The sequence below is a fragment of the Furipterus horrens genome, unplaced genomic scaffold, assembly GCF_987537825.1.
Source record: "Furipterus horrens unplaced genomic scaffold, mFurHor1.1.pri manual_scaffold_3, whole genome shotgun sequence".
NCBI lineage: Eukaryota > Metazoa > Chordata > Mammalia > Chiroptera > Furipteridae > Furipterus > Furipterus horrens.
In genome coordinates, this window is record NW_028327173.1 from 162,543,165 (window position 1) to 162,569,761 (window position 26,597).

General features: G+C 40.9%; 1 protein-coding gene across 2 annotated transcripts; it reads left to right on the forward strand.

Annotated features, from left to right (window-relative positions):
- Window positions 1–6,976: 6,976 nt before the first annotated feature.
- Window positions 6,977–26,025, forward strand: CCNB2 (cyclin B2). Of its 2 annotated transcripts, none has more exons than XM_090270680.1 (9): window positions 6,977–7,153; window positions 9,440–9,568; window positions 9,651–9,764; window positions 16,147–16,317; window positions 16,419–16,577; window positions 19,520–19,756; window positions 20,067–20,207; window positions 24,596–24,706; window positions 25,731–25,821. In XM_090270680.1, the coding sequence occupies exons 1-9, from the start codon at window positions 7,130–7,132 to the stop codon at window positions 25,755–25,757; spliced, it is 1,113 nt and encodes a 370-aa protein (XP_090126806.1). In that variant the 5' UTR covers window positions 6,977–7,129; the 3' UTR covers window positions 25,758–25,821. The 2 variants fall into 2 exon arrangements, with proteins under 2 accessions (XP_090126806.1, XP_090126805.1); XM_090270679.1 differs by having other exon boundaries at window positions 6,979–7,153; window positions 25,744–26,025.
- The last annotated feature ends 572 nt before the right edge of the window (window positions 26,026–26,597 follow it).

The window sequence follows — 26,597 nt, forward strand, 5'->3', positions numbered from 1 at the left end:
GACTGAAACGGCTCTTCCATGTCTCTAGCCTACCAGTCTTTGGACTGGAACTACACTGTAGGTCTCCAGATTGCAGACTGGAGATTGTGGGACTTATGAGCTTCCATAATCATATGAGCCAATTCCATATCTAGCATCTGTCTCTGGAGAACCCTGACTAATGCAATTAACATGCCTCTAGTTTTATTCTTCCAGAGATGATGAAGTCACTACTTACTGAAAAGGCACATTTCTTTGGGAAACAGTTACAATCATTCTTTTCCTTTGGTTGATCTTCCTATAACCTCACTTAAGGGTTCTATTCTATATTCTAGAGCAATACAAAAATTAAATCTGGTTTCTTGCTGTGTGCTAGCTTCTCAGATATTAACTATAGGACAGCTATCTTGACTTATTTAGGTCTTCTACAAGTGAAATATCCTCAGTACCCTTGTTTTTGTTTAAACTGGATTTTAAGCCTCTGAGCTGTTCTTATCACCATTTTCTGGATACATCTAGTTCCCCAAAGTATGATACCTATTTATGATCATTACTCCAGATGTGATCTGAGCATGAAAATGTATGGAATTACCTTATTCCATATTATGTGTGAGTTAGGTCTTGGAATGGTGGTGTTTTCTAAGGGAGCACAAGTTTTGTAAAGAACAGGTGTGGAAAGGGAAGGAATAAGGAGGAGTTGGAAAAAGATTACAAGCGGAAGAGAAGTGAGACACGATCTTCACCCTGCCATCTCTGTGACAGTGGGACTGGCTCTCCAGGCTGAGTAGACCTACGCACCCACAGGCACAGTGTAGCCCAGAACTGGGGCTGCAACTGAAAAAGTCAACTTGATTTGCCACTTGGGACATTCTCCACACCCTTCAGCCTCTTAATACTTCGCTGCGGCTGATTAGGATATGGTAGAACACTTAGAGTGGTCTCAGTGTTTATCTGTTGTCACAGAGAACCAGAAATGCATGAATAGTTGAACAGCATAATGTTTTTAATCCTCAACAGACCTTTTACCTTTGTACTCTCTCTAAGCATGAGTGAGTTATAGTGTTCTTTCATGCACCTTATCTCTATATTTTAAGCACCATGAGGACAGAGGCACAGTTTTTATGCTTTTTTTTGTCTTCTAAATAGTATGCATAGTACTTTGCTTATAGAAGGCATCTGGTTGATTAAAAAGCAACAACAACAAAACAGATAACCCACAAGCTTGAGGTCTAGATTTTAAAGAATTGTTTTTTAAGGTTATTTATTTATTTTTAGAGCAAGGGGGAGGAAGGGAGAAAGAAGGAGAGAAACATCAATGTGTGGTTGCCTCTCGTGTGCCCCCAACCGGGGACCCCAGGCATGTGCCCTGACTGGGAAACAAACTGGCAACGTTTTGGTTCACAGGCCAGCACTCAATACACTGAGTCATACCAGCCAGCGCTAAAGAATTGTTTTGAGTAGAGGCTCATGAATGCACCAGGAAAGTGTTTCTTCCTCTCTGGGTCTCCCTGCTTCAGGGCAAATGTACAGGACCTAGTCTAGGACATACCCAAGCACCTGCCTCGCCAGCAATAGATTACCTGGTTACCTTCATGCAAAAGACAATGTTGACCTACTGTTGGTCAAGGTGAAAGTAGTAGGTAAGATGGATGCAAGCAAGGCAGAGGAAATGCCTTTCTTTTTGTAAGAGAAATAACTGACCTGCCCCTCCAAGGAAGTTAGCAATGAAGGTTACTATATTTATTTATAATAACTTAGTTTGGGTAACTCTTGAGAGAAAATTTTAACCTAACCACTCAGAACTTTTAAGTTACTGCCCTGGCTGATGTGGCTTAGTGGGCTAGGTGTCGTCCTGAAAACCAAAGGTTGCCAGTTCAATTCCCCATCAGGGCACACGCCTGGGTTGCTGGCCAGGTCCCCGGTTAAAGGGTGCCTGGAAGAGGCAACCAATCGATGTTTCTCTCACTCTTTTCCCCTCCCTTCCCTTCTCTAAAAATAAATAAAATCTTTAAAAAAACACTTTAAAAAGTTACCATTGTTTTCTCTCGTCATCCACATTCAGTAACTTGCCAAGGCTCTGCCATTTCTCCTAAAATGCCTCTCATACCTTTTTTTTTTTTTCACCAGGTCTCACCTGGGAAACCTTTATCTTTCCAATGCACTAGTCCATCCTCCATGTGTCTCAGGGGTCAGCTTTCTAAAGCAAAATTTTGACAAAGTCATTATTTTTCTTAAAAACTTGCCTTGATTCCCCATTTTCTGGACTTTTGCAGCAATGTTTTTATGATCCAAACACCTCAGACTACTTTGTTTTTCCACATATTTGTTCCTATTGTCCCCACTTGAATGCCTTTGCTATCTCTGCCTGCTAAAATCTATCCCTTCTGACAAAGTCCAACTCAAATGTTCCCATTCTAGTAAGCCTTCCTTCATCTCCATCCATTTTGAATGAATCTCTCCTTTGTGCTCAGTATTTTATAAGTTCTGCCTCTTAATTTTGTTTCTATGTGTATTCCTTTTCTTGTTTTGGACTTGAGGGAGTAGCTCATACTGTATTCTTCCCTGTATTCCCTGCAATGCCTGGCACACAGACTTTTTAATTTTAATATATCAAATATAGTTTATTTTATCTCCTAGATAGTTGAAAGGAGAGAAGAAATCAAACTGGTAGACAGAAATGGGTGGGGGTGGGAAACAAATGGGATCAGAGCAACTGAGGAAGAGACCTCAGTACTATATTAGGAAGACAGCTAGGTTCTGATAAAAATCAACTGATGAGAATCATCATTTGTCAATGGTCTCATTCACAAATTAATGGTATATAAATTACACTGGGCCCTTGACATCCTCGCTGTGATCTGAAATAATGGCTGCTGAAAGTCACCCAGAACGGAGTCACCCAGAAGGACATGAGATGAGCTGGTACATAACCCAAGTGAATCCTAGTAAAAAATTCAACAATGAACAAGCACCTTATTTGTTAATAGACACTGGAGAAGAAATGGGGCACAAAACCAACACCATTGCCCACATGGAGCACACATTCTAGTGCATTTGTTGAAATAAATGAGCAGCACCTGGGGCTGAGTTTGAGGTGGTTCCAGTGGCCAGCAGATGGGACTCTTCTAGGAGGGCTGTGAGGTTTCCAACCCTGACCTGACCTGGGCAATTTTTTCCTCTTAAAGTTCTTGAATTCTCCATCAACAGTGGCTATCTGACTGTGAAGTAGTCTCAGTGGGGGAAGGTTCTGGAAATCTGAGAAAAAGAATCCCAAGAAGGGGAGAAAGGAGGTGGTAATCTGAGTAAGAAACGAAGTGAGGAGGGTCTGACAAACAGCAAGCCAATCTTTGGTGATTCAGAAGGGTCATCCTCACAACCAAGACTGCAAGACTCGACCCCCAACTGGGGGATTTAGGTGTCAGAACAGGAGAGTTCCCATTTAGCATTCCAGGACCTGAACATTTGTGTAGGAATCTCAGAATCTCTGTCTCTGTCTCTGACCCCCTTTCATTGGGTTGGAACACATTAGGCAACAGCTACCTTGAAGCCCAACAGCTCCTGCCAAACCAAGCCACTCACCTTGTTTCTCATCATGCCAGTCCAGTACTGGTGGTCTGTGCCTTTGCTTGGGGTGCTCCTTTTGCCTGCAATATTTTCCCTTCACCCCATATTCGTTGAAGTTTAAATGCATATCTTTTTGAAGCAGTACTTGACCAAGAAATGAAAATAAAATAAATTAATCATGTAGAATTTTACCATACTGCAAAGGGCCATTGGCCTTCAAGAAATTTATCCTTGAGAGCCTATGCGCCTAGTGGACAGTTACAGACCATGTCGGAGCACCACCAGCCAACAACCTCCGAAAGCCATGGAGGGAGGTAGTTGCTGGTCAGAGGTCACAGCCAGTCCTACCAGCTGTCTGGCCTGGGTAAATCCCTTCCATAGATCTTCTGCCAGCAATCAAGACTCAATTACAAGAGGAGGGTATACTCAGTCCACATGGAGAGTGCACTTCGAGCACCCAGCTTGGGGAATGGGGAGACTGTGCTCCTGGACCCTATATGACACCTACTGTATTAGACCATGCTACCAAGACTCAGGGACAAAGAAGCTCTACCTAATACATAGAAACAAACACAAGGAGGTTGACAAAATGAAGAGACAAAGAAATATGGCTCAAATGAAAGAACAGAACAAAACTCCAGAAAAAAAACTAAACAACATGGAGATAAGCAATCAATCAGATTCAGAGTTTGAAACACTGGTTATAAGGATGCTCAAGGAACTTGTTGGGTACTTCAACCACATAAGAAGGATCCAATCAGAAATAAAGGGGACACTACCTGAAATAAAGAATGATTTACAGAAAATCAACAGCAGAGTGGATGAAACTGAGAATAAAATCAATGATTTGGAACATAAGGAAGCAAAAGACATCCAATCAGTACAGCAAGAAGAAAAAAAGAATCCAAGAAAATTGGGATAGTGTAAGGAGCTGCTGGGACAATTTCAAGCATCCCAACATTCGCATCATGGGGTGCCAAAAGGAGAAGAGAAAGAGCAAGAAATTGGAAACTTAGTTTAAAAAAATGATAAAAGAAACTTCCCTAATTTGGTAAAGGATATAGACATGCAAGTCCAGGAAACACGGAGAATCCCAAACAAGATGGATGCAAAGAGGCCCACTCCAGATACATCAAAATTAAAATGCCCATGGTTAAACATAAAGAGAGAATCTTAAATGCAGCTGATTTCTCTAAAGAAATTTTGCAGGCTAGAAGGGATTGGCAAGAGGTATTCAAAGTGATGAAAAGCGAGTACCTACAACCTAGATTACTCTACCCAGCAAAGCTATCGCTTAGAATTGAAGGGCAGATAAAGTGCTCCCCAGACAAGGTAAAGCTAAAGGAGTTCATCATCACCAAGCCCTTATTATATGAAATATTAAAGGGACTTATTTAAGAAAAAGAGGAAAACCAAAACTATGAACATTAAATTGGCAATAAATAAATATAAATAATAATTGAACCTAAAAAACAAACTAAACAAACAGAACAGAAATGGAATCATAGATATGGAGGACATTAGGATGGTGGCTAGTTGGGAGAGGGGTTCGGGGAAATGAGGGAAAAAGTGTAGGGATTAAGAAATACAAATTGGTAGGTACAGAATAGACAGGGGGATGTTAAGAGCAAGCATAGGAAATGGAGTAGCCAAAGAACTTACACACATGACCCATGGACATGAACAATGGTGTGGGGATTGCCTGAGGGAGTGGGAGGTGCTGGGTGGAGGGGGGAAAAGGGGGGAAATTTGGGACAACTGTAATAGCATAATCAATAAAATTTAAATTTAAATTTAAAAAATTATCCTTGGTTAATTTCCTATTTGATTTCTTCAGTGACTTTTTCAAACTTTCCCCATTCTTTATGCCAAATGTAAATAGAGTGGACAAATGGTAAATGTAGCGGAAAGAACACAAGCTTTGGCATCAGAGTAATTACAAATCCTGGCTCTGAAACTTGTAAGTGCTATGATTGTAGCCAAGATATTCAACTGCTCTGAGCCTTAGTTTCTTCAAACTGAGATAATATATGATAGATGTTAATTAGAATTATTGTGATGACCATTTTGCAGTATACAAACATAGAATTATTAAGTGTATACCTAAAACTATCAATTATATTTCAATAAAAATTGACACAAAATTGGGATACTACCTGCTTTATGAGGATTGTTATAAGGCTTCATGAAAAATTTTATGTAAATTAGATAGGAGGAGCGATTGATATTATCAGAGGCAGGAGGGCAGAGGACATGAAAATATAGGACTACACTGCATTAAACCAGAGGTTGAATCAAGAAGTTTATTTGTATTACTTTCATTTTTAATGAAAAAACAACCTAATATGAATTAAAATAATTGATTATGACAATGTCAAGTCAATTAATAAGAACACTCTACAGTTCATAGCATTTCTGTTTACAAAGCCCTGTAAATTGGTAAAGATTATTTTAGGATGATGGATACACTAACATCTTCCCATGCTGTATTGTAGCTGCAACGATTTATGTTTTATAGAAAACAGGTTTAGAAATGTCAGATGGAAGGGTAAGGGAAGGAATTTAATCCAGATCATTTAACTTCATTTAAGACGCATTGGTACCCCCGGAACAGAGAGCTAAACCATATTTTAAAGAGTAGAATAGGCATGATAGGGATTCTTGCTGCAATTCTTAGATGGAGCCTATTATCAGGAGTCATCCCACTACCTCTACCGTGGGTGTTGGACCATTCCATACCTCTTCCTTCTCCGCTTTCCTTTTCTCACTTTTTCCTTTCCTGCCTTGACCTGATCCTCCTACCCTTCTGCCTAAAATGGCTAGATTACACCTTCTTCTTCATTTTAAAGCGTTCTGCACAGGATCATTTATTCGACGAAAATTTATTGAGCATTGACCACAACACACACCAAGCAATGTTGTTGTTGTTGTTATTACTGTTATTATTTTGCTTCTCCTGGGGATCTTAGCTTTTGAATAAACACCACAATTCCCACTCCTTTAGCACATGTTTGCGTCTCAGTCACCCAATACACTGCAGCCCTGAGCCACCCAGAGGTGCCTGCTCGCGACCCAAACCAACCTAAACTCCAACTCGAAACTTCCGGAAGAAGAATAAGGATAAGACATGGCATTTTCAGGGTGTTCCCTAAAACCAACTTCGGCCCACCCAGTACATAGAGAAACATCCGTAGCTGAGGCCTTGTCAAAATTCAGAGAAGGCGTGCTACGTCTGCTTTCCCAATGAGACGCTTCATTTTTGTTTATCTTGGAGGCCAAAAATTTTTTAAAAGACAGTATGCACAAAAACAACCGGTTGTTACGACAAACGAGTCTGAAAAGTTCAGCCAATCAGCATGCAGAAATTTCTCCGCTTAGCCAACGGGAAGAGTGCGCCGTACGTAGAGCCGTCCAATGGGGGCGCGAGCGGCGCCTATTTGAATCCTGGAACTAGACGACACCCGAAGATTCCCGGCGGTGCAGGCTTGGAACGCGGACCTAACGGCGCCGCAGACCCTTGAGTCCTTCCCGTCCAGTCCGCGTCACTCCTTGGGCCGGGCTGGCACTCTCGCCTGCCCCGTCCCTCATGGCGCTGCTCCGGCGCCCGACGGTGAGTGTACCGGTAACCCCGGACACAGCCCTGGGGCTTCAGCCCTCCCCCTCCCCAGTCCCCTTGGCCGCCTCTCGCTATTTTTTTTTTTTTTTTTTTTTTCCTTCTCCTCCGGCTTCTTTGTCCCAGCCGGCGCCGCTTCCCCTTCTTCCGGCTTCCCGCTTCCCCCTCGGCCTCTCCTGGCCTGGGTTCCGCCGTGCGGTTGCCCTCCCCTACAGGTCTCTGAGCTGGAGTGGGGAAAGTTCTGGAAAGGGCCTCGGAGGTGGTACTTGTAAAACGAGCCCCTCGAGCCTGGGCCTAATAGTCAGGAAAACGATCCCGAGTGCTCTTTGTTGTTAGAGAGCTGTCTAAATACAGGGTTCTTGGGGTTTCTTTCCCCTGTTTTCAGACCCCTTACCCGCTAAGGGATCCGTGGTGGGAATGGGAGGAAGGACGGGAAGAAATATGGCAGTCAGGAAAGGATTGTGAATGTTTGATCATTTATTTCATCACTGAAAAAATCGAAGAGTTGGTGATGTTTTGGATACTTTTTTCTGCAGGCTTGAATTGTACTTGGATCCACTTGTCCTTTGCAGAAAAATAGAGTGTCAAAACACACCTGAGTTCCAACCTCCTGGCTCTTAAGACCAGTGTAAAAAGCTGATTTAAATTTAGTCACATTACCAGGCTTCCACCTATAAGCATTAAACTGCCAGACACTTAAGAATTGGCAATTACTGCTGGAAAAATTGAACAGTATGACTGAATACATTCAGTTTTTACTTCCAATCCTTTTGTGTATCTAAGTCGAACTGACAAGTAATTTTTGTCTAATCTATTCCATAAAGTTCTTTTATAGTCAAATTCTTTCTATCTGGTAAGTCCATTCAAATCCACTGTTGGGAGATACTTTAGGATCAGGACTCCCAATTTCTGTTTCTTTTTCTTGTGACATGCTTTTTTCACTTCCATGATAAAGTTAACTTTTTCAATATGAATTACTTTTCCTAGCAGATTCTGCTTCTAAACACATTATGTCTAAAACAGGTTAAGGTCAACTAACAATTTTTATTTATTACAATTCCAAATTTCTCTGAATTTGAGAGTAAAACTCTTTTTCCCACGAAACCTTTTTAAGTATCCTTAACATGAGAGCGTCCATTGCTATGGTAACCTCATTTTAGAAGGCTGTATTTCTACAAGAGCATGTCTACATGAGCACTTATGATTTTTAGAATGGCATAAGAATCAAAACTAGTTTAGGTTTTTGGGTTTTTTAAAAGATTTTATTTATTTATTTTTAGAGCAAGGGAAAGGGAATGAGAAAGAAAGGGAGAGAAACATCAATGTGTGGTTGCCTCCTAAACGCCCCCAACTGAGGACCCAGGCATGTGCCCTGACTAGGAATTGAACTGGCAACCCCTTGGTTCGTTGGCTGGTGCTCAATCCACAGAGCCACACCAGCCAGGGCTAGGGTTTTTTTGAGGATGTATTTTTATTGATTTGAGAGAGAGAGAGAGACATCCATTAGTTGCCTCCCATATGACCATACATGCCCCTGACCAGGGATTGAACCTGCAACCTACGTATGTGTCCTGACTGGGAATTGAACCTGCAACATTCTGTTGTATGGATGATGCTCCAACCAACTGAACCACCCAACCAGGGCTGTAGTTTAGGTTTTAAACATCTGATTTTTAAACAGCCAGACACATTATAACTTTTTAATATTGTATCTTAATTGCACTTGTTACTAATTATTATAAAGGAAGGTTTTGTTTTTTTGTTTTTAAGATTTTATTTATTTTTAGAGAGAGGGGAAGAGAAGGAGAGAAACATCAATGTGTGGTTGCCTCTTGTGCGCCCCCTACTGGGGACCTGGCCCACAGCCCACACATGTGCCCTGACTGGGAATCAAACTGGCAACCCTTTGGTTTTCAGGCCAGGCTCAGTCCACTGAGCCACACCAGCCAGGGATGTAAAGGAAGGTTTTTAAATACTGTCGATACCTTTAATATATAGGCCTCTGTAACAAGTGACATGGTGCTATATGAGAAATAATCACTTTTCTGTTAAGTTCTTAGTGGGATTATCTTTTTTTATAGATAAGGTAGATGAGTAATCCGCCTAATTTAGAGTGATGTTATCAAATGCAAATAGTATTTTTAGACTTCCTAAAATGTACCTTTTTCCTCTTGCCAATAGATCTCAGCATAGTAACCTTTCCTTAAGCAATTCTGAATTTGGGTATCTGACACTAACCAAGTATTTTCAATTGTCTCAACTCTTTATTATTATTTTTTTTAGGTGTCCACTGATTTGGAGAATATTGACACAGGAGTTAATTCTAAATCAAAGAGTCATGTGACACTCCGTCGAGCAGTTTTAGAAGAGATTGGAAATAAAGTTACAACCAGAGCCACACAAGTAGCTAAGGTAACAGCCATGGGGACTGTGCATGTGCCCACTGGGGGCAACATTGCCGTCTTGCCCTATTCACATTTCTTTTTCCTCATAGAAAGCTCCCAACACCAAAGTGCCTGCTCAGCCCACCAAAACAACAAATGGCAGCAAACAGCTGAAACCTGTTGCTTCTGTGAAACCAGTACAGATGAAAATGTTGGCTCCAAAGGTAGGAAGTTCTGAATTTACAAACTTACTTAATGAGGTAGACTATCTTTGGTTAGACTGCAAGGTGCCTTTTCCCATACTGCAGCTTCTGAAGACCGTTCATAACTAGAGCCCTATTTGAAACTCTAGGAAATGAAGATATTCAACTTTTTAGTGATGATACCTTAATTTAATATTTATGACCTTGAATAACAAAATTTACCTTAAAATCCAAATAAATATAGTGATCTCTTAGTGAAATTGGTAAGTTTTATTAAAATAATCCACCATAGGAATGAATTTGCCCATGAAGGGTGCGAATCTCACAGTTCTTACTCATGTAAGAACAAGGTAATGGCAACATTCTGTGTTGATAAATTGTAGTCTCCGTGACTGGTAACTCAGCACATGTTCAAGTCCATGCATGCTCTCATTCCTAGATGGCATATATTCATGTAATGACTATAAGACTGGCCCTGTTGTAGGTGCTGAGAATGCAACAACTGCTTTGCTTTTCTCCAGCTCAAAGATATATATGTAATTGTATGAAAATTTTCAAAATAAAACATAGGTTGTATTTGAGAAATATATACATTGAACACTTACTATACATATCCAATTATGTTAAAGCTGATAAAGAGGCATTTTATCTTCAGAAAGCTTATCAAGAAGGGACATATGTACCTGAAAATTAAAGCAATGATTCTAGGGAATGATGCTAGATGCTGTGGGCAATGCGTTTGACTGAATGTCCAAGGACGGGTTGGCGGAAGTGCTGTCCTTTGGAAAGAGCACCTACAGGAGGGAGAGAACCCTGAGGGATGGAGCAGTCAGGGGAAGCTTCATGGAATAAGTGGCATTTGTAAGGATAGAGAGAAGCTGACTGGAAAAAACACCTCTCAGGGGAACAAAGCAATAGCAAGAATTGAGGCACCAAAGTGAAAATAGACCTGTAATCTTGCCCTTCAGGTAAGGAGTCTGCGAGTCTGAACTGGGTGAGAAAGTTACAGCTGGATTTGAAGGCCTTGGAATTTCGATTTTATCCTGTAAGGCAGCAATTCGTAACCTTTTTCATCTCATGGAACACGTAAACTAATTACCAAAAATCTGTGACACATCAAAAATGTATTTTTTGCTGATCTGACACACATATACAAAAAAAGTATAATTTTGAGTCTTTCATACCAGATGGCTGTTGTGTTGGCTGCTGTCATTTTTTAAATTTGACAGTCTAAGGGAAAAGACGTCAATACCCCTGACTGAATCGTCAGGTATTGCATGGTTTAAAAATTCTTGCGGCACACTGGTTGAAAATTGTCGCTGTAAGGCAGTGAGGAATCTGGAAAGTTGAGAAGAAAAGTAATAAAAGCAGTGTAGGGTGGCCATGGAAGGGCCATAAATTAGGAGGTATTGCAGTTGTCTAAGCAGGAGCTGATGAGGTCTTGAACTAGCTTATACATGTACTAGGAGACAGCATTAAATGTGTTAGAATGTGCCAGAACTCCTTTCACAGACATCATCTTGTATGTAGAAGGAATTCTTTGGATATGTTGCTTGGAGTGGAAGAGTGAGACCCTTAAGCACTGAGTATTTAAGAAATCATTTAGGAATAAATTAATAAAAAATAGGGACGTTAAGAGAGGGAGGTAGATTTGGGGAAGGTGTCTTGTTTGGCTTCAGATGTATTGAGGTAACAGAGACATTCACTGGGAAATATGGACCAGCAACATCTGAAGGAGTGGGACAGACTTGGGAGGCTTCTACTTAGAAGAGATGGTGGCAAGGATGTTGCTGTTCCTAAGAAAGAAGAAAAAAGCTCAAAATCAAGAACTAAAGCTCAGAACAAATGCTCAGGATGGACCTTCCTTGAATGGGCCTTTTCTGGGAGGTGTCCAGTGGCCTCCTAAATGCCAGACCCAAAACAGCTTTTCGGACCTTGAGCTGTTGACTGTTCCGAAGCATTTTATGTGGGTGACTGTTGGAATGTGGTTCCTCCCACATTCCAGGAAGGCCATTGGCAGTATATTTCAGATGGTTATTCTCCATACCTAGTAAATATGTTTTTAAAAATTTATCCTATGATCAGAAAGACAGCCTAGGACTTTTCAGTATTGCTGTAATGAATATCTCATAATATAGAAATATTTTATATTAGTTCAGTCCAATCCATTCAATGAAATGCTGTAAATACCATGCTTTATTTTTTTATTTATGTTTAGAGAGGGGGGAGAAAAGGGAGGAAGAAGGAGAAAAACATCGATTGGTTGCCTCTCACGTGCCCCTACCTGCTAACCTAGCCTGCAACCCAGGCATGTGCCCTGACTGGGAATTGAACTGGCAACATTTTGGTTTGCCGGACAACACCCAACCCACTGAGCCATACCAGTCAGGGCTGTAAATACCATGGTTTAATAGAATACTTGAAGATGTCAAAATGCATGTTACATTAGGAAAAAATCAGATTATTTCTATAATATGATGCAGTGAAACCCCAAATGCACACTTTTAAAAGTGTGCATTTATATGCAAAATATTGATGGTGGTTATTTTATTAAGTTATATTAAGATTGTGTTTCATTTTCTTAAAATTTTCAGACTTTTCACCATATTACGGTTTGAACTGGAGAAGAAAAACATAGGCAAAAACGGAAAGAAAGCAATGAACCAAAAATATTGTAAACAAAACAAAGGGGAAATTACTTCAGAATTTCACTCTTTAGTTCCCTTTACTCTTATCTTTTTGGCTGACTCCTTTTTCTCTAGCTTCCTGACAAAATTGAGGCCACTGTTTTTCAGATAAAGAATTATGGATCTGCAGCTCAGTTCATATAAAAATCTTCTCTGTGACTAAAATGTGCTTCTATTTCAGAAGACATCAGGGATTAATGAACAATGATTGTTTCCACTTCAGATGCACTGAAAAGAGTACAGAAGAGACCATAAGGTCCATAATTTAGGGAACGCCCCACCTCCCGGCAGGTAGCCCTCTCTGCTTTCCTGTCTCTGGTCAGCCCTCTGGCTTTTGCTCTGTCCTCTGCTCCATCTGCAGTCACTGTTGCTCCTTATAGCCAGTCCCTGCAGGTGTTTAAAATGCCAGTCGAGCACAAAGTGTCTAACAGCAGTGAGCCCTGGAAAGCTGATAACATGAGCCACCTTTTCATGAAAACAGATGTTCCCAGACCTCTAGTCAATCAAACTCATCCTATCCCCTCTGCAAAACTGGAGGGCAGGTTTCTGTCTTGTAGCAGATGAAGCAGCTGGATCACCAGAGGTTCTAGCTGAGGCCTTGAAAGGGTGTCAGCCATGCACAGGTATTTGCAGGAGCTTACTATCCTGCAAATTTTGGAGAGGAGGGTGTTTCCTTTTTTGCTGAGTAATGAAGCTTTGGCAAACACTGAGTAGTTTGAAGGAGAGAGAAAATCTTATTTACTAGCCCCATGTTTGCTGGGCCCTGGGGAAATATGTTGAATGAACCACTAACTTTGTCTTTAAGAAGCTCCCAATCAGGTTGGGAACGGCAGAGCAAAAGCAAGCCTTAATATGCTGTAATTTTCTGTAAAAGAGATCGATGCAAGGTTAGCAAGTGTACTGGGAGCTGCAGCTAGAAATTCGTATTAGCTTTTAGATTTATAGGTTTGATTTCAACACTAAATTTAGGGATAGTCATTATTCAAATATAAGAATGTTTTATGACCTAACTTTCCCTAATACGGAAAGTATGTATAAAAGGGAATTAAGCACAACTGTTCACATTAAATCAAAAATAGAGTGCCTTTCATTTTTAATTACCCATGAAATATCGTCATAAAAAGGCAAGACAATGCAGAAATATATAGAGTACACAGAACCAAAAAGGTCAGTTCATTTTTACTACTCTCGCTGCCCCCCAGATTTCAATCTCTTGCATATTACATTCCTTAGAGCCATCACAGTAGCCAGTTTCGCCTTCCTGCTGTTATGTGTGCCTCTCTGTGTGCGGGAGTCCACACTCAGCTGCTACAGATCATGGACTGATCAGAATCACCAGTTTTGCTTGGAGTCCTTCCTTGTTGCATGGAATTGACATTGATTTATGATGTTTAGCCTCATAAATTTAGTAAATAAAGGAATTCTGTTTTACCAAGACTTGTGTAAATGCCTATATATTTACCTATCAATATTAATCGTTCTCTCAACAGACTCAACTCAGTGTCAGTACTTGGGGAACTTCACTAGCCTTTACTTACACTCCACCCTGCTCCTGATCAAACAGGAGTTTCTCAAGTTCAGCAAAATCTCACCCCTTCATTGTTTCTGGTAGGACTTCTCAGTTGTCTCTGACAATCCACAGAACTCCTTTGTTCATCTAACTTGAAGGTTTTTATTCTTCAGGCTGATTTTGTCATTCAGAGGTTTGTGCCACTTAACCAGCTGATGCACTTTTTAGTTTTGCATGCAGCAGGCAGGGCAGAGGATTGCCCATTTGGCTCATAGGGCTTAGGCTACCACCTGCATGGATGAATGGGATCTTAGAAAGGATTTTAGAATAATTATGTCGGAGTCCAATAGGAGTGCTTTTAGGGAATGCTAAACTAAGGACCAGAGCTATATCCTTATATTATCGCAGTGGTTTTGGATGTAGCTACGCTCAGGTGTACTTCTGAATAGACACAGGTAAACATTTCAAGCTGCTGAGGCAGCACATGATGATAACCTCTGCCTCCTTAAGCCAGCTTCCTGGAACTGACTGCCTTCCTAGGGAGGGTGATAACACTTATCCTTGAAAAAGTAACCTTAAACTGAAGCTACATGTGCTTAAAATGCACATCTGATTCTCACCACTCTTGCTCAGTTCCTTCGGTGGGTTCACTTACCTTAGGATAAAATCTAAGCTCCTTGCTCCCCTTTCCAGCACATCTTTGCATGCCTCATGCTCCATCTCCTGCCGTTCCAAGTCAGTGTGTAGTCTCCAGACTTGCCTTATCCCTTGGCTTCCCCTGGGACTTGGTGCTGGTGTAACTTTTGCCTACTCATTTTCCTGGAGGTCTTTCCCACTCTGGTAACCTTCCCTAGGCTTCTCCCTGGTACCCCAAGTAGCGTTTCTTACTCTAGCCCCTTGAGGTTCTTAAATTCTTGAAAAAATGGCATGCCTACCAGCATACCTCTTAGTCTCCTGGCCCTTCCTCAGTTTGATGACTTTGATTTAAGAGGGAAGGGCCTGTTTTGATTTGCTATGTATAGTTTGTTGTTATTTTGTCCTCTAAGATTGGAAACTATAATCATTGAGCTTTAATGTAAATCAGAATTGTTTATTATACAGCCTTCTCTTTCTTCCTATATTTTATTACTTTAATACATATTCTTTATAGCCTAGCAATTCTGTTAGGTTTTACTTTGAGAAGTACCTCTCATTCTTTAAAAAATTTAGTATTGGTTTATTTATACTTTATTACTAAATACTTGTTTTAACTTTATATATCTTTAATGTTTTTTTTAAGTAAATAATCACTCTGTCAACATAAGAATATAATTATTGGGTGTATACTTGCTCAGTCTTTGCTTCCTCCTATTTTATTCATAGGCTGGAATGTGCTTTTCTGCTTTTTAGTTGCCAAACATTTTCTCAATTTAGAATAAATTAGTTGATGAGAAGAAAACATTACACTTGCAGAAGAGGCTGCTGCTAAAGTGAACTGTCAGCTCTAGGACTCTCTAAACCCAGGTGTCTTAAGTTTCTTTTAGTAAATATTTATTAAGTACCTACTGTATGTTAGGGATGATGTAGATATTTGAGATACCTTAGTGGACAAAATCAATTTAAATAAATGTAAGCTTACATTCTAGCAGAGGTAGACAGAAAATAATACATACCATACATATGTAAGCTATAATACATTAGAAGGCTATAGGCTATATGGGGGAAAACACAGGAAAATGAAATGTATGTTGGGGGGGAATAGGAAGCAGATGGTCATTTTAAATAGTCAAGATAGACCTCACTGAGAAGGTAACATTTAAATAAAACTTGAAGAAAAGGGAATTACCCATGTGAATACAGAGACAAGCTGGTTTGTGGCAGAAGGGAGGCCAGTAGGTCTAAGTGAGGCAAAGCAAGGGGAGAGATGTAGGAGACGGGTTGGCAAGGGAAGGAGAGGGACCAGGCCATGCAGGGCCCACAGGCCGTGGTGAAGACTTAGGATTTTACTTTGAGTGAAATTAGAGAGTTTTAAACAGAGGAGTAGATCTCTAAAAACTTCGTCTACTATACCATGAATTATTCACCTCTTACTCTGAAATGTATTTGTTTTGACTTTAACATATTTCAAAGATACATATGGTCCTTTTAAACCAGTTGGCTCTGCATGTATTTGTGGTGAAGGCTACTCCTAAGCTGGTAATACATGCACTTTAATTTGTCTATGTAGGCTCCTTCTCCCACACTTGAGGATATCTCCATGAAGGAAGAGAACCTCTGTCAAGCCTTCTCTGATGCCTTGCTGTGCAAAATCGAGGATATTGATACTGAAGATTGGGAGAACCCTCAGCTCTGCAGTGACTATGTTAAGGATATCTACCAGTATCTAAGGCAGCTAGAGGTGAGTGGTCTTTGGTATTTTGGCTGTATAAGCAATGTGGAATGTACCACACAGCTAGGAAGAAAATGAGGTTATCTTTTTAAACTTAATTCTACCAACAGGTTCTGCAGTCCATAAATCCACATTTCTTAGATGGAAAAGATATAAATGGACGTATGCGTGCCATTCTGGTGGACTGGCTGGTGCAAGTCCATTCCAAGTTTAGGCTGCTGCAGGAAACCCTGTACATGTGCATCGCCATTATGGATCGATTTTTACAGGTAAGTGTGGCTTCAGGGACGTCATACCAGTGGGTCACAAAACATTGAATTTTTGCAATGCCAAGATGTGGTAGCTCTGAGGAAAAGATGAAAAGCCAATTCATGAGAAGCCAAAGAAATTTAAGTGCTTTTTAGGTCCAAGTGTGTTAAATGTCTGGTGATGCTGACCAGTGGTGGGCATTAGTGTAAGGTCAGCCTGCTGGGAAGTGCTCGGGGAAATGCTGCATTGCCACAGTCATTCATCAAAGGAAATATACCAGCAGGTGGTCTGAAAGTCAGACTGGAGCCTGTGGTGCCTTTAGATGCTGGTGTTCAGGCCTGCTCTGACAGTTTCTGTAGCCTGGTATTCTTTGCTACTAAGTTTCCTCTGATAAGTGAGGAGTTTGGCTAGAGAACTTTACAGTTTCCAGCCAGCTGTGGCATTGAATCATGGTAGAAGTGGGAGGAAGCAGAATATTTTAAAACAGTGTTGGGGAGTGTATTCTAGTATTTTAGGGTACTAAAAAAAGGATGTGTGGGGAGTGTACTAGAATGTAAAGTCTCAAGTAAAGAGGAATGTAAAAAGTTAAGCTGAGAGGCAGAGGTGATCACCAAAGTATTTACCAGTTGGTAATGCAAAAACACAGACCACTTAAAAGGAATTCCAGGAACTTCCAGTCATGATGGAAGCATTGGTAGACACGCTTTGCCTCCTCGCACAACCACAAGAAGAATTACAACTAAATCTCAAATAACACCCAGAACTGTCAGAAAATTGAACTGTATGCAAGTCCGACAATCAAGGATTGAAAGAAGCCCCAGTCACCCAGACTGTGGCGAGTCAAAGCAGCTCTACCTAATACACAGAAACAAATACAGGGAGGCTGCAGAAATTAAGGAGGCAAAGAAATATGGCCCAAATGAAAGAACAGAACAAAATCCCAGAAAAAGAACGAAATGAAACAGAGATAGCCAACCTATCAGATGCAGAGTTTAAAACACTGGTGATCAAGGTGCTCAGAGAACTTACTGAGTATGGCAACAACATAAAGAAATGAAGGTTACACTAAATGAAATAAAAATATACAGGGATCCAACAGTGAAGGGAAGGAAGCCGGGATTCAAATCAATGATTTGGAACATAAGGAAGAATTAAACATTCAACCAGAACAGAAAAAAGAAAACAAAACAAAATGAGGATAGTATAAGAAACCTCTGGGACATCTCCAAATGTGCCAACATCTGAATCATAGGGGAGCCAGAAGGAAAAGAGGAAGAGCAAGAAATTGAAAACTTACTTGAAGAAATAATGAAAGAAAACTTCCTGAATTAGGTGAAGGAAATAGAGATATAAGTCTAGTAAGCACAGAGTCCCAAACGAGCTAGACCCAAAGAGGACCGCACCAAGACACATAATTAAAATGCCAAATGTTAAGGATAAAGAGAGAATCTTAAAAGCAGTAAGAAAAAAGCAGAGAGTTGCCCATAAAGGGGTTCCCATAAGACTATCAGTTAATTTCTCAAAAGAAACTTTGCAGGCAAGAAGAGTCTGGCAACAAGTATTCAAAGTGATGAAAAGCAAGGACCTACAACCAAGATTATCCAGCAAAACTATCATTCAGAATGGAAGAGGAGATAAAGTACTTCCCAAAGTAAAGTTAAAGAAGTTCATCACCAAGACATTGTTACATGAAGTGTTAAAGGGACTTATTTAAGAAAAACTAGATCAAAACTGTGAACATTAAAAAGGCAACAAACTCATAACTATCAACAACTGAATCTTAAATAAATAAGAAATCTAAGCAAACAACCAGAATAAAAACAGAATCATAGGTATGGAGATAATTTGGAAGTTCAGCTGGGAGGAGGAAGGGAGGGAATAGACTAAAAGGTGCAGGCATTAAAAAGCATAATTAGCAGGAACAAAATAGACGAGGGTGTTAAGAATACTATAGGAAAGGGTGAAGCCAAAGAACTTACACCCACAACCCATGGACATGAACTAAGTTGCGGTGGGGGGGATTGCTGGAGGGAAGGGAGTACTGGGCAGAAGGGGAAAAAGGGGGAGAAATTGGGACAACTACAATAACATAATCAACAAAATATACTTAAAAAAAAGGAATTCCAGACATAAGCTATTAGTGTGTTATCTACCAAACAGCCTTGCAGATTCGATTGATTTAAGTCAACATTTATGATACAGATTTAGGTCAAGTACGAAGAATACAACAATAACTTTATAATAATGACCCTGAGATACAAAAAAATCCTAAGAAACCATAGATTTGGTAGTTTTTATTATATGAGTGGTTTACATTATACAGTCATTTTTGGTAGATTTTCAATAATCTGTTGAAGCAAGAAAAGTAAAGTCCCAATTTTTTTTTAAAGGAAATTCATGGTGACACACCCTAGACTGAGATTTTCATTGTCCCTGAAGCATCTTTGAAAGATTCTTCAGGCTGATGAATAAGTGCACTTTTGTTGAGGATTAAGGAAACATTTGAGAACACCCTTGTCCCTGGGCATATGTCAAATTCCTGCTTTTTGACTTGGCCTGATCCTGATCCAGTCATGCTGAGTGCCATGTAGGGGCTTCCTACATGGGATAGTGGTCTTGGAACAATGACAGCAATTGAGTAATTTTGGATTGGTGTCTGCATCTTTTCTCAGAGGCCATCTGTTTGCAACTGTGTGTGTGTGGTGGTTGGGGTGTGTGTCTGTAATTCCTAGGGTTTCTATGATGATTGGAAGAGGTGATTGTTAGAATCTTAGCATTGTTCTTGGACATAGTAGTACAGTAACAACTGCTGTGAGCAATGGTGGGACTGCTATTAACATGTAGGTTTCCTGTGTGAGCACAGTAGATGTACATGTCTCCAGGACTTGGTTCCCTCCCTATCTCTTCCACCCAGATTCCCAATCTTGCTGGATTTGACTTTGACACATTCTTCTTCAATTAGATTCAGCCAGTCTCTCGTAAGAAGCTTCAACTGGTTGGGATTACAGCTTTGCTCTTGGCTTCCAAGTATGAGGAGATGTTTTCTCCAAATATCGAAGATTTTGTTTATATCACCGACAACGCATATACCGGTGCCCAAATCCGAGAAATGGAAGCTCTGATTTTGAAAGAACTGAAATTTGAGTTGGGTCGGCCTTTGCCACTACATTTCCTAAGGCGGGCATCAAAAGCCGGGGAGGTAAGTGCCCCCAGTTCTGGCGGAGACCTCACTTTTCTGCTTGTTGTCTCACCCCAGAAACATTGATCTGTTTAAAGGAAAGTTTATGAATTTATGGGAAACATCTTTTTAGATAAGTCCTAATACTTACCTCATCAGTTCTTAAGAGAAAAGACCTCACATCCTATGTTTGTAACATACTGTGGAATAGAGCAGTTTCTGGGAAGGAAAAGGGAGTTAAGTGGATTTGAGTCCTTAGGCCTTTACCTAGAATTTTGCAAGACAAAAATTTTGCTGTGCCTCTTAACTGTACCTGGCTCTTCTTCTGTAGGTTGATGTTGAACAGCACACTTTAGCCAAGTATTTGATGGAGCTGACTCTCATCGACTACGACATGGTGCATTATCACCCTTCCAAGGTGGCAGCGGCTGCTTCCTGCCTGTCCCAGAAGGTTCTAGGCCAAGGAAAATGGGTGAGTGTTGGGTTTAAGAAGAAATTAGGTCATATTTTAGGCCCTCTTGATAGGAAAGGGCTTAGCATTTTCACAGCACTATCCTTAAGCAATTGTTAGAAGTCCAGAGGCCTAAAAGAAAGCTGCTGGAAACAATTCAGATGGAGAGCAGGTGACGATACCATGTTATACAAATACATTATAGAGTTGTAAGGAATGAGGAAGGTCACTAAGAACTAATATGCTAAGATCTCTGGGACATTTTGTTAAGTGAAACAGGCAAGTTATGAAGCACACAAGACAAAGCAAGGCCAAGGCTGGACTGATTTGTCAGTACAGATAAAGTGAGCCGCTTTTCAATTCCTACAAGGAGCCAAAGATGCTAGCTCCTTGGGTCCTGTCTCACCTGCCAAAGAGGACAACACGGAAACAAAAGGGGCCGGATGAGTGCAGTGCCAGGCACGGGCTACCCCTGTGTGCACGAGCCAGTTCTAGACTGCCCCTAAGCAGTGGTATGATCTGTAGCTGAACCCTGAGAGCAGCAGAGCAAGAGCCGCTTCAGAACCCAGGAGGTGATGAGAAATGGTCTCCTAACAGCCTCTCAGGGGAGATAGGGAGGTGAGTGGGAGCTGGCTTGGAGGCAGCTCCTCCCAAGCCAACCATCCCCTGCTGTTCCGGGAGGATCACAGGGCATTTTGCCAAGATAAATAAGCTGTGGTGCAGGCCTTTGCCCGTGTGGCCTATGTGGATACAAGCATGATTATGCAGGCACCATGGTGGAGCTGTTTTCTCTGTTCAAGTGTGTACAGTGTACATTTTATGTAAGAAAGAAGGGAAATGAGAGTATATGTGCTTATGTATTTGCTAATTTTTCAAAAAGTAGAGGAGATAGACCAGAAACTACTGTGAGTGGATACCTGTGAGGTTAGGTGGGGGCAGGGTGGAAGGTATAGGATGGGAGCAGGACTTCTGGTTGGAATTTTAGTTAACTTGTATACAAGATAACGTTATTTTTTTGACTTTTGAACAACATGAATATTTTATGTAAACCCTAAAATTGAAGGAAGCAAAGATAATGTCACAATGTACAAAATTGGTACAGAACATAGGGAAAAATTAATTCAAGCAACTTTTGAACCCGGCATTCTGACTGTATCGTTTGTGGGCTGTGGAGTTAGATAAGACAGAGGACTGAAAAAGGTAACAGATTTGAAGTTTACTCAGGAGGTTTGTTAATAATCTGTTATAATTCTGAAACTGTATTTTGTAGGATAAAACAAATAAACATGTTATTAAGAACAAATTTTCACTGTAAGAAGAAAGATAAAATATTGTTAACAATTAAAAACAAAAGGGAAAACGCTATAATATTAAATCTGTTTTGGAAAGGTCAGTAAATGGATAATGAAAGGGCCGAGAAAACAATGACCATCTAGTAGCAACCAACATACCTAGTTCCCACATCTTGGATACAGCTAGGGCTCCTTTGAGAAACAGCTGATTTCAGGGCAGTGGCAGGGCAAGTACAGGGTGAGCCCAGACCACTTTGTAGCTGATAGCAAGCAAAGATCAACACATTGGAAGGAGATGGGAACTGGCTTTTATTGACTGAGTTGGAGCATTACAAAGACTAGTGAAAGTAATAGATTATAATGCATTTTTTAAAATCCACAAGTCCCTAATGATGCAAAAGAAAGGAGGAAAGGAAGAAAGATAGAAGGGAAGAAAGAAAGAAAAAGAAAGAAAAAGGAAAAGATAGGAAGGAAGGGAGGGAGGGAGAGAAGGGGGGGATGCGGCTTTTCCTTTTCAAATCAGTAGAATGCCAGCTAACTAAAGTAGAAAGAATGATGGAGTTAGAAATGAAGCAATTTAGTTGGTCAATTGATGCTAATGCCATTAGGTGAAATGATTTTGGGGAACAAGATTCACATGGTCTTAAAATAGCGCCTTACAGATATGTAGCAGTACTGAAGAAAAACTATGCTTGTGATGGCGAGGTCTAGTAGTTACCACATCACCTGGTGGTCAAACTTGGCATCACCAGTGGTGGGAACCACCTGACTTGACTGCCTTCTGGTGCAATACAAAGTATACATTATATCACCCGCACAGAATTCATGCCCAAGATGTTTGACACTGCTTCACTTGTCAGGGAAACCGGCAAATCCAAAATGTGGCATGTTCCAGAAGCAAACTGGCCTGGATTCTTCAAAAAAGTTAATATTATTTAAAGCCAAGAAAATGGAAAAAATAATTTTAAGATTTTATTTATTTTTAGAGAGAGGGGAATGGAGGAAGAAAGAGATGGAGAGAAACTTCGATGTGAGAGAGAAACATCGATTGGTTGCCTCTTGCATGTTTTCTGTACGGGGCCCAAACCTGCAACCCAGGCGTGTGCCCTGACTGGGAGTCAAACCTGTGACCTTTCACTTTGTGGGACGATACCCAACCAAATAAGCCACACCTGTCAGGGCGGAAATTGTATTAAATTTGAAAAAGACTAAAGACACAACAGCCAAATATGTACTGTGTGTATCTTGATTCGACCCCAGATCTAAAAAGAAACCTATAAAAGATATATTAGGAAAAATGGGAGAAATTTGAATATCGACTATGTATTCAATGATATTATAGATCGTTGATAATGTTTCTTATGTGATGATGATATTGTGACTAGGTGGGAGAATATTTTTTAGAGGATGCTTTAGGAGTCTGCAACTCACCTGCAAATGGTTCAGGAAAACTTGTGTGTCCATCTTTGAACAACACAGGTTTGACTTGGGCAGGTCTTACTGTGAATTTTTAAAAAATTGACCTGTGCAGTTATTCAAGGGTCAACTCCAAGGTTGGGAATCTGTGTATGTGGTGGGCTGACTGTGGTTATAGATGGATTTTTCCACTGTGAGGGAAGTCAGCACCACTAACTCCCAAATTGTTCAAGGGTCAGGTGTATGTGTGTGTACTTCCCTCACAGTGGAAAATCCACATATACCTTATGTAAAGAAATATATATCTATACACTCCACATAATTTTCGCTGCATTATTTAAAAGTGAGTTGCAGACACTGATAAAGTGGCAAAATGTTAATAATTGATTAATGTACACAAAGGATATAAGATATTCATATTATTCTTTCAGTTTTTCTGCAGATTTGAAATTTATGAAATAAAAAGCTTGAGGCAAAAAGGCCACTGGTATGTGAATGGTACATGGTTCTGGTACCAGGGGTTCATTTTAGCCAAATTACATGATTCTCAGACATGTTTCCTTGCGCTCTAAACCTATTAACTATAGGTTAATTGATTTCTTAGTATTAATCATTGTGTGTTATTTCAGGATTTGCTCCTGCTAGTTCCTTTTTTTTTAAACCTGTTTATTTTTAAAAGATTTTTAGACATATTTTTTAAAGGAGGGAGAAAAAGAGGGAGAGAAATATTGATATGCGAGAGAAAAACCAATTGGTTGCCTTTTGCACCTCCCCAACCCAAGCATGTGCCCTGACCGGGAATCAAACCAGCGACCTTTAGGTTTGCAGGACGGTGCCCAACCCACTGAGCCACACCAGCCAGGGCTAACTAACCTATTTGAGGATTAAGATTAAATTGTGGTTTATTTTCCCAGTTATATTGTACATGTGAAGGAGATGTATTTTAGGTTTTAGAATTTACCACAGAACTGAAGTAAAGTCAGGTTACATATCTTTATACATGACAAGTCTTATCAATCAACAACTGCCCTTTGCTTGAATTTTGTTCTCTGGAGGCCCTGTCACGAGACCGCGCCTAGGGGTTTCTCTGAGCGCTCTCTGTCCTGTGGTGCTAGATTGCTCAGGCCCAACAAGAGAACCCTGCATAGCTCCTCTGGATTTGGTAGATTCGCATGCTCCCTGTGGCCCGGTTTTTGTCATAATTCTGGGCTGTCAAGCTCCCCATCAGTCACTGTCATGTTGGGCTTTGACGGGGGAACATGTGACATGTGACATGTCTTAGTCCCAGGTCTCTGCCGTAATCATGAAGGGGACATTTCTTGGTTGGGTTTTGTTTCTACTCTGCCGCACTTTCCACCCTCCTTCCGTGTGGGGAGAGAGGCAGGTGTGAAAGCTTTGTTACATGAAGTACCCCACTTAACCTGTGTCACCTTCTTTAAACAATGACAATACGGGCAGTTTGACTCCTGATGTAGCCGAGAGCTGCAAAACATCTTGGTTTAGTCCTGCTCACGGGCAGTCATCCTGCTTTACTGGCTGCTTTGCTCATGCCATGCTAGTGAGTAGCACTGTGACTGAATTTCCAGGAGGTAAGATGATTCTTCTTTAGCTTTTACCTAAGCAATGTCAGCATGTGTAAGATGGGCTCTTCTAAAGAAGTGGAGGCTTTATGTTGCCCCTTCTCTTTGCGTTGTGTTCCAGAACTTAAAGCAGCAGTATTACACTGGGTACACAGAGAACGAGGTATTGGAAGTCATGCAGCACATGGCCAAAAACGTAGTGAAAGTAAACGAGAACCTGACGAAATTCATCGTAAGTACTTTCCTAAGCTGTGAAAAGCATTGCATTACAGGTTTTGCATATGAGAGTATGTGAATCTGTGTGTGTTTGTGTCTTCGTGTAAATATACTGGCATCTGTGAGAGTTTATTTTAGCACAAACTATAATATTCTCATATAGCAGGGAATGGGCATACCGACAAACTCAGAAAGCAGACTCTTTCAAAAAGGTAGATAGGCTAACAACCTCCAGGCCCAGATTAGCCAGCCTGGCAGCTGACGGGTCAGTGGATTTATCCATGCTTGCCCCCATGTCCTGGGCAGGGCACTCAGCAGGCAGGACAGGCTGTTTGGCTTGTGGTCTGGAACAGCCAGGACCCACCTCAAATGGCCCTATGGAAGGCTTGGGTATTTGGGTGATATTACTCAGGGCCTTTGTCCAGGGTCTTTTGGGACAATGACTGAAAGGCACCTGTATAGCAAGCATGGTGGAGAAGGAGGGGCGAGAAGCCCATTCAGGAAGGGTCCTGCGTGGCCCACCTGAGAAAAGGAGCCAGAAGAGATTGGGTGCTGCCCTGCACTTGTGTGGGTCCTCACATCCTGGCTTAGTGCACCTTGGAGATGTGATGCGTTTTAGTCAAAGGTATTGTCTGGGCTCTGTTAATAAGTGCAGGGCACTGCGCCACTCACTTTTATTGCCAGTTATTGCTGCCAGTCCTGGCAAGCCTGGCACTTAGTTCTGACAGCACTTAGTTATGATAAACACAGCTTCCACCTCCCACCCTTCTGGTAGCTTATGGGAGAAAGCCTATTCCTCAGACCTGAAAATCATTTAGCTCCCCATCACCTGTACTACCAGCTGGGCCTTCTCCATTACTAGGCATGGAAGGAAATTGTCAGGCACAACGTAGTATGAAGTCAGAGCGCTTCCTGGCTTTAGTGATTGGGCATCATCCTACCACCTGAAGAGCGTGGGTCTGGCCCTTCTGTACTTGTAAATTAGACTAGGAACAGGTATAAGGTGAAAGGGAGGGGGTCTGATATATCCTTAACCACAGATGACTTCTTCAGGCCATCAAGAATAAGTATGCAAGCAGCAAGCTCCTGAAGATCAGCACCATTCCTCAGCTGAACTCAAAAGCCATCCAAGAGCTTGCCTCGCCTCTGATGGGACGGTCCTAGGCCGCCGGGGTCCTCAAGGAAGAGTGCTTCATCTGTGCACTTTGTCTTGCTGATTTGGAATTCTTGACTTTGTATTATACACACTTCTTTGGTCTTCGTGAAACCTCTTTTCAGACCTATTTTCTAACTATATATTGAAGAAAAATAAAGTGATTGATTTTTCTTAAGGTATCCTGTGTGATTTTATTTGTGTATTCTGTACTGAAAGACTCAGTAGGCACTTGCTTTGACTAATCTCTTTTTGAGCTACAGTAGTCCCTCTCTATATTGTGGTTTACTTATCACGGCCTCACTGTATTGTGGGATTTAAAAAAATATTATATTTAATTATTTATCGCGGATTTTTCGCTATATCATGGGATTTTGCGGTACTGTATACGTATGTTGTTAAAGTTACGTAGGTTTAAGAGTGTAGAACATGTTTAAGAACATAAGTAGTATGGTAAAGGTTAATAAAGGAGTGGGAAAGGTTAATAAGGGACTGAGAACGGTTTATAAGTGTGTGGGAAGGGTTTATAAAGCATTAAAATATATATAAATACTAAAATAAATGTAAGGTTTCTACTTCGCAGATTTTCACCTATTGCGGGGGTGTCTGGAACGTAATACCCGCGGTTAAGTGAGGGAATACTGTATTATATTATGAATGGCATATAAAATCTTGCCTTCATGGCTTTGGGGAACACCCTCCTACCATTTTCTCAGATGGAAAATCTAGAACTTGGCTTCAGTGAATGCCAGCC

What these genes read in the sequence shown, in the direction of transcription:
- CCNB2 (XM_090270679.1), top strand. Translation starts at nt 7,130, where the DNA reads ATGGCGCTGCTCCGGCGCCCGACG. An exon ending in GAGCCACACAAGTAGCTAAG is followed by an intron (nt 9,569 to 9,650) that starts GTAACAGCCATG and finishes TTTTCCTCATAG; the next exon opens with AAAGCTCCCAACACCAAAGT. An exon ending in TGAAAATGTTGGCTCCAAAG is followed by an intron (nt 9,765 to 16,146) that starts GTAGGAAGTTCT and finishes TTGTCTATGTAG; the next exon opens with GCTCCTTCTCCCACACTTGA.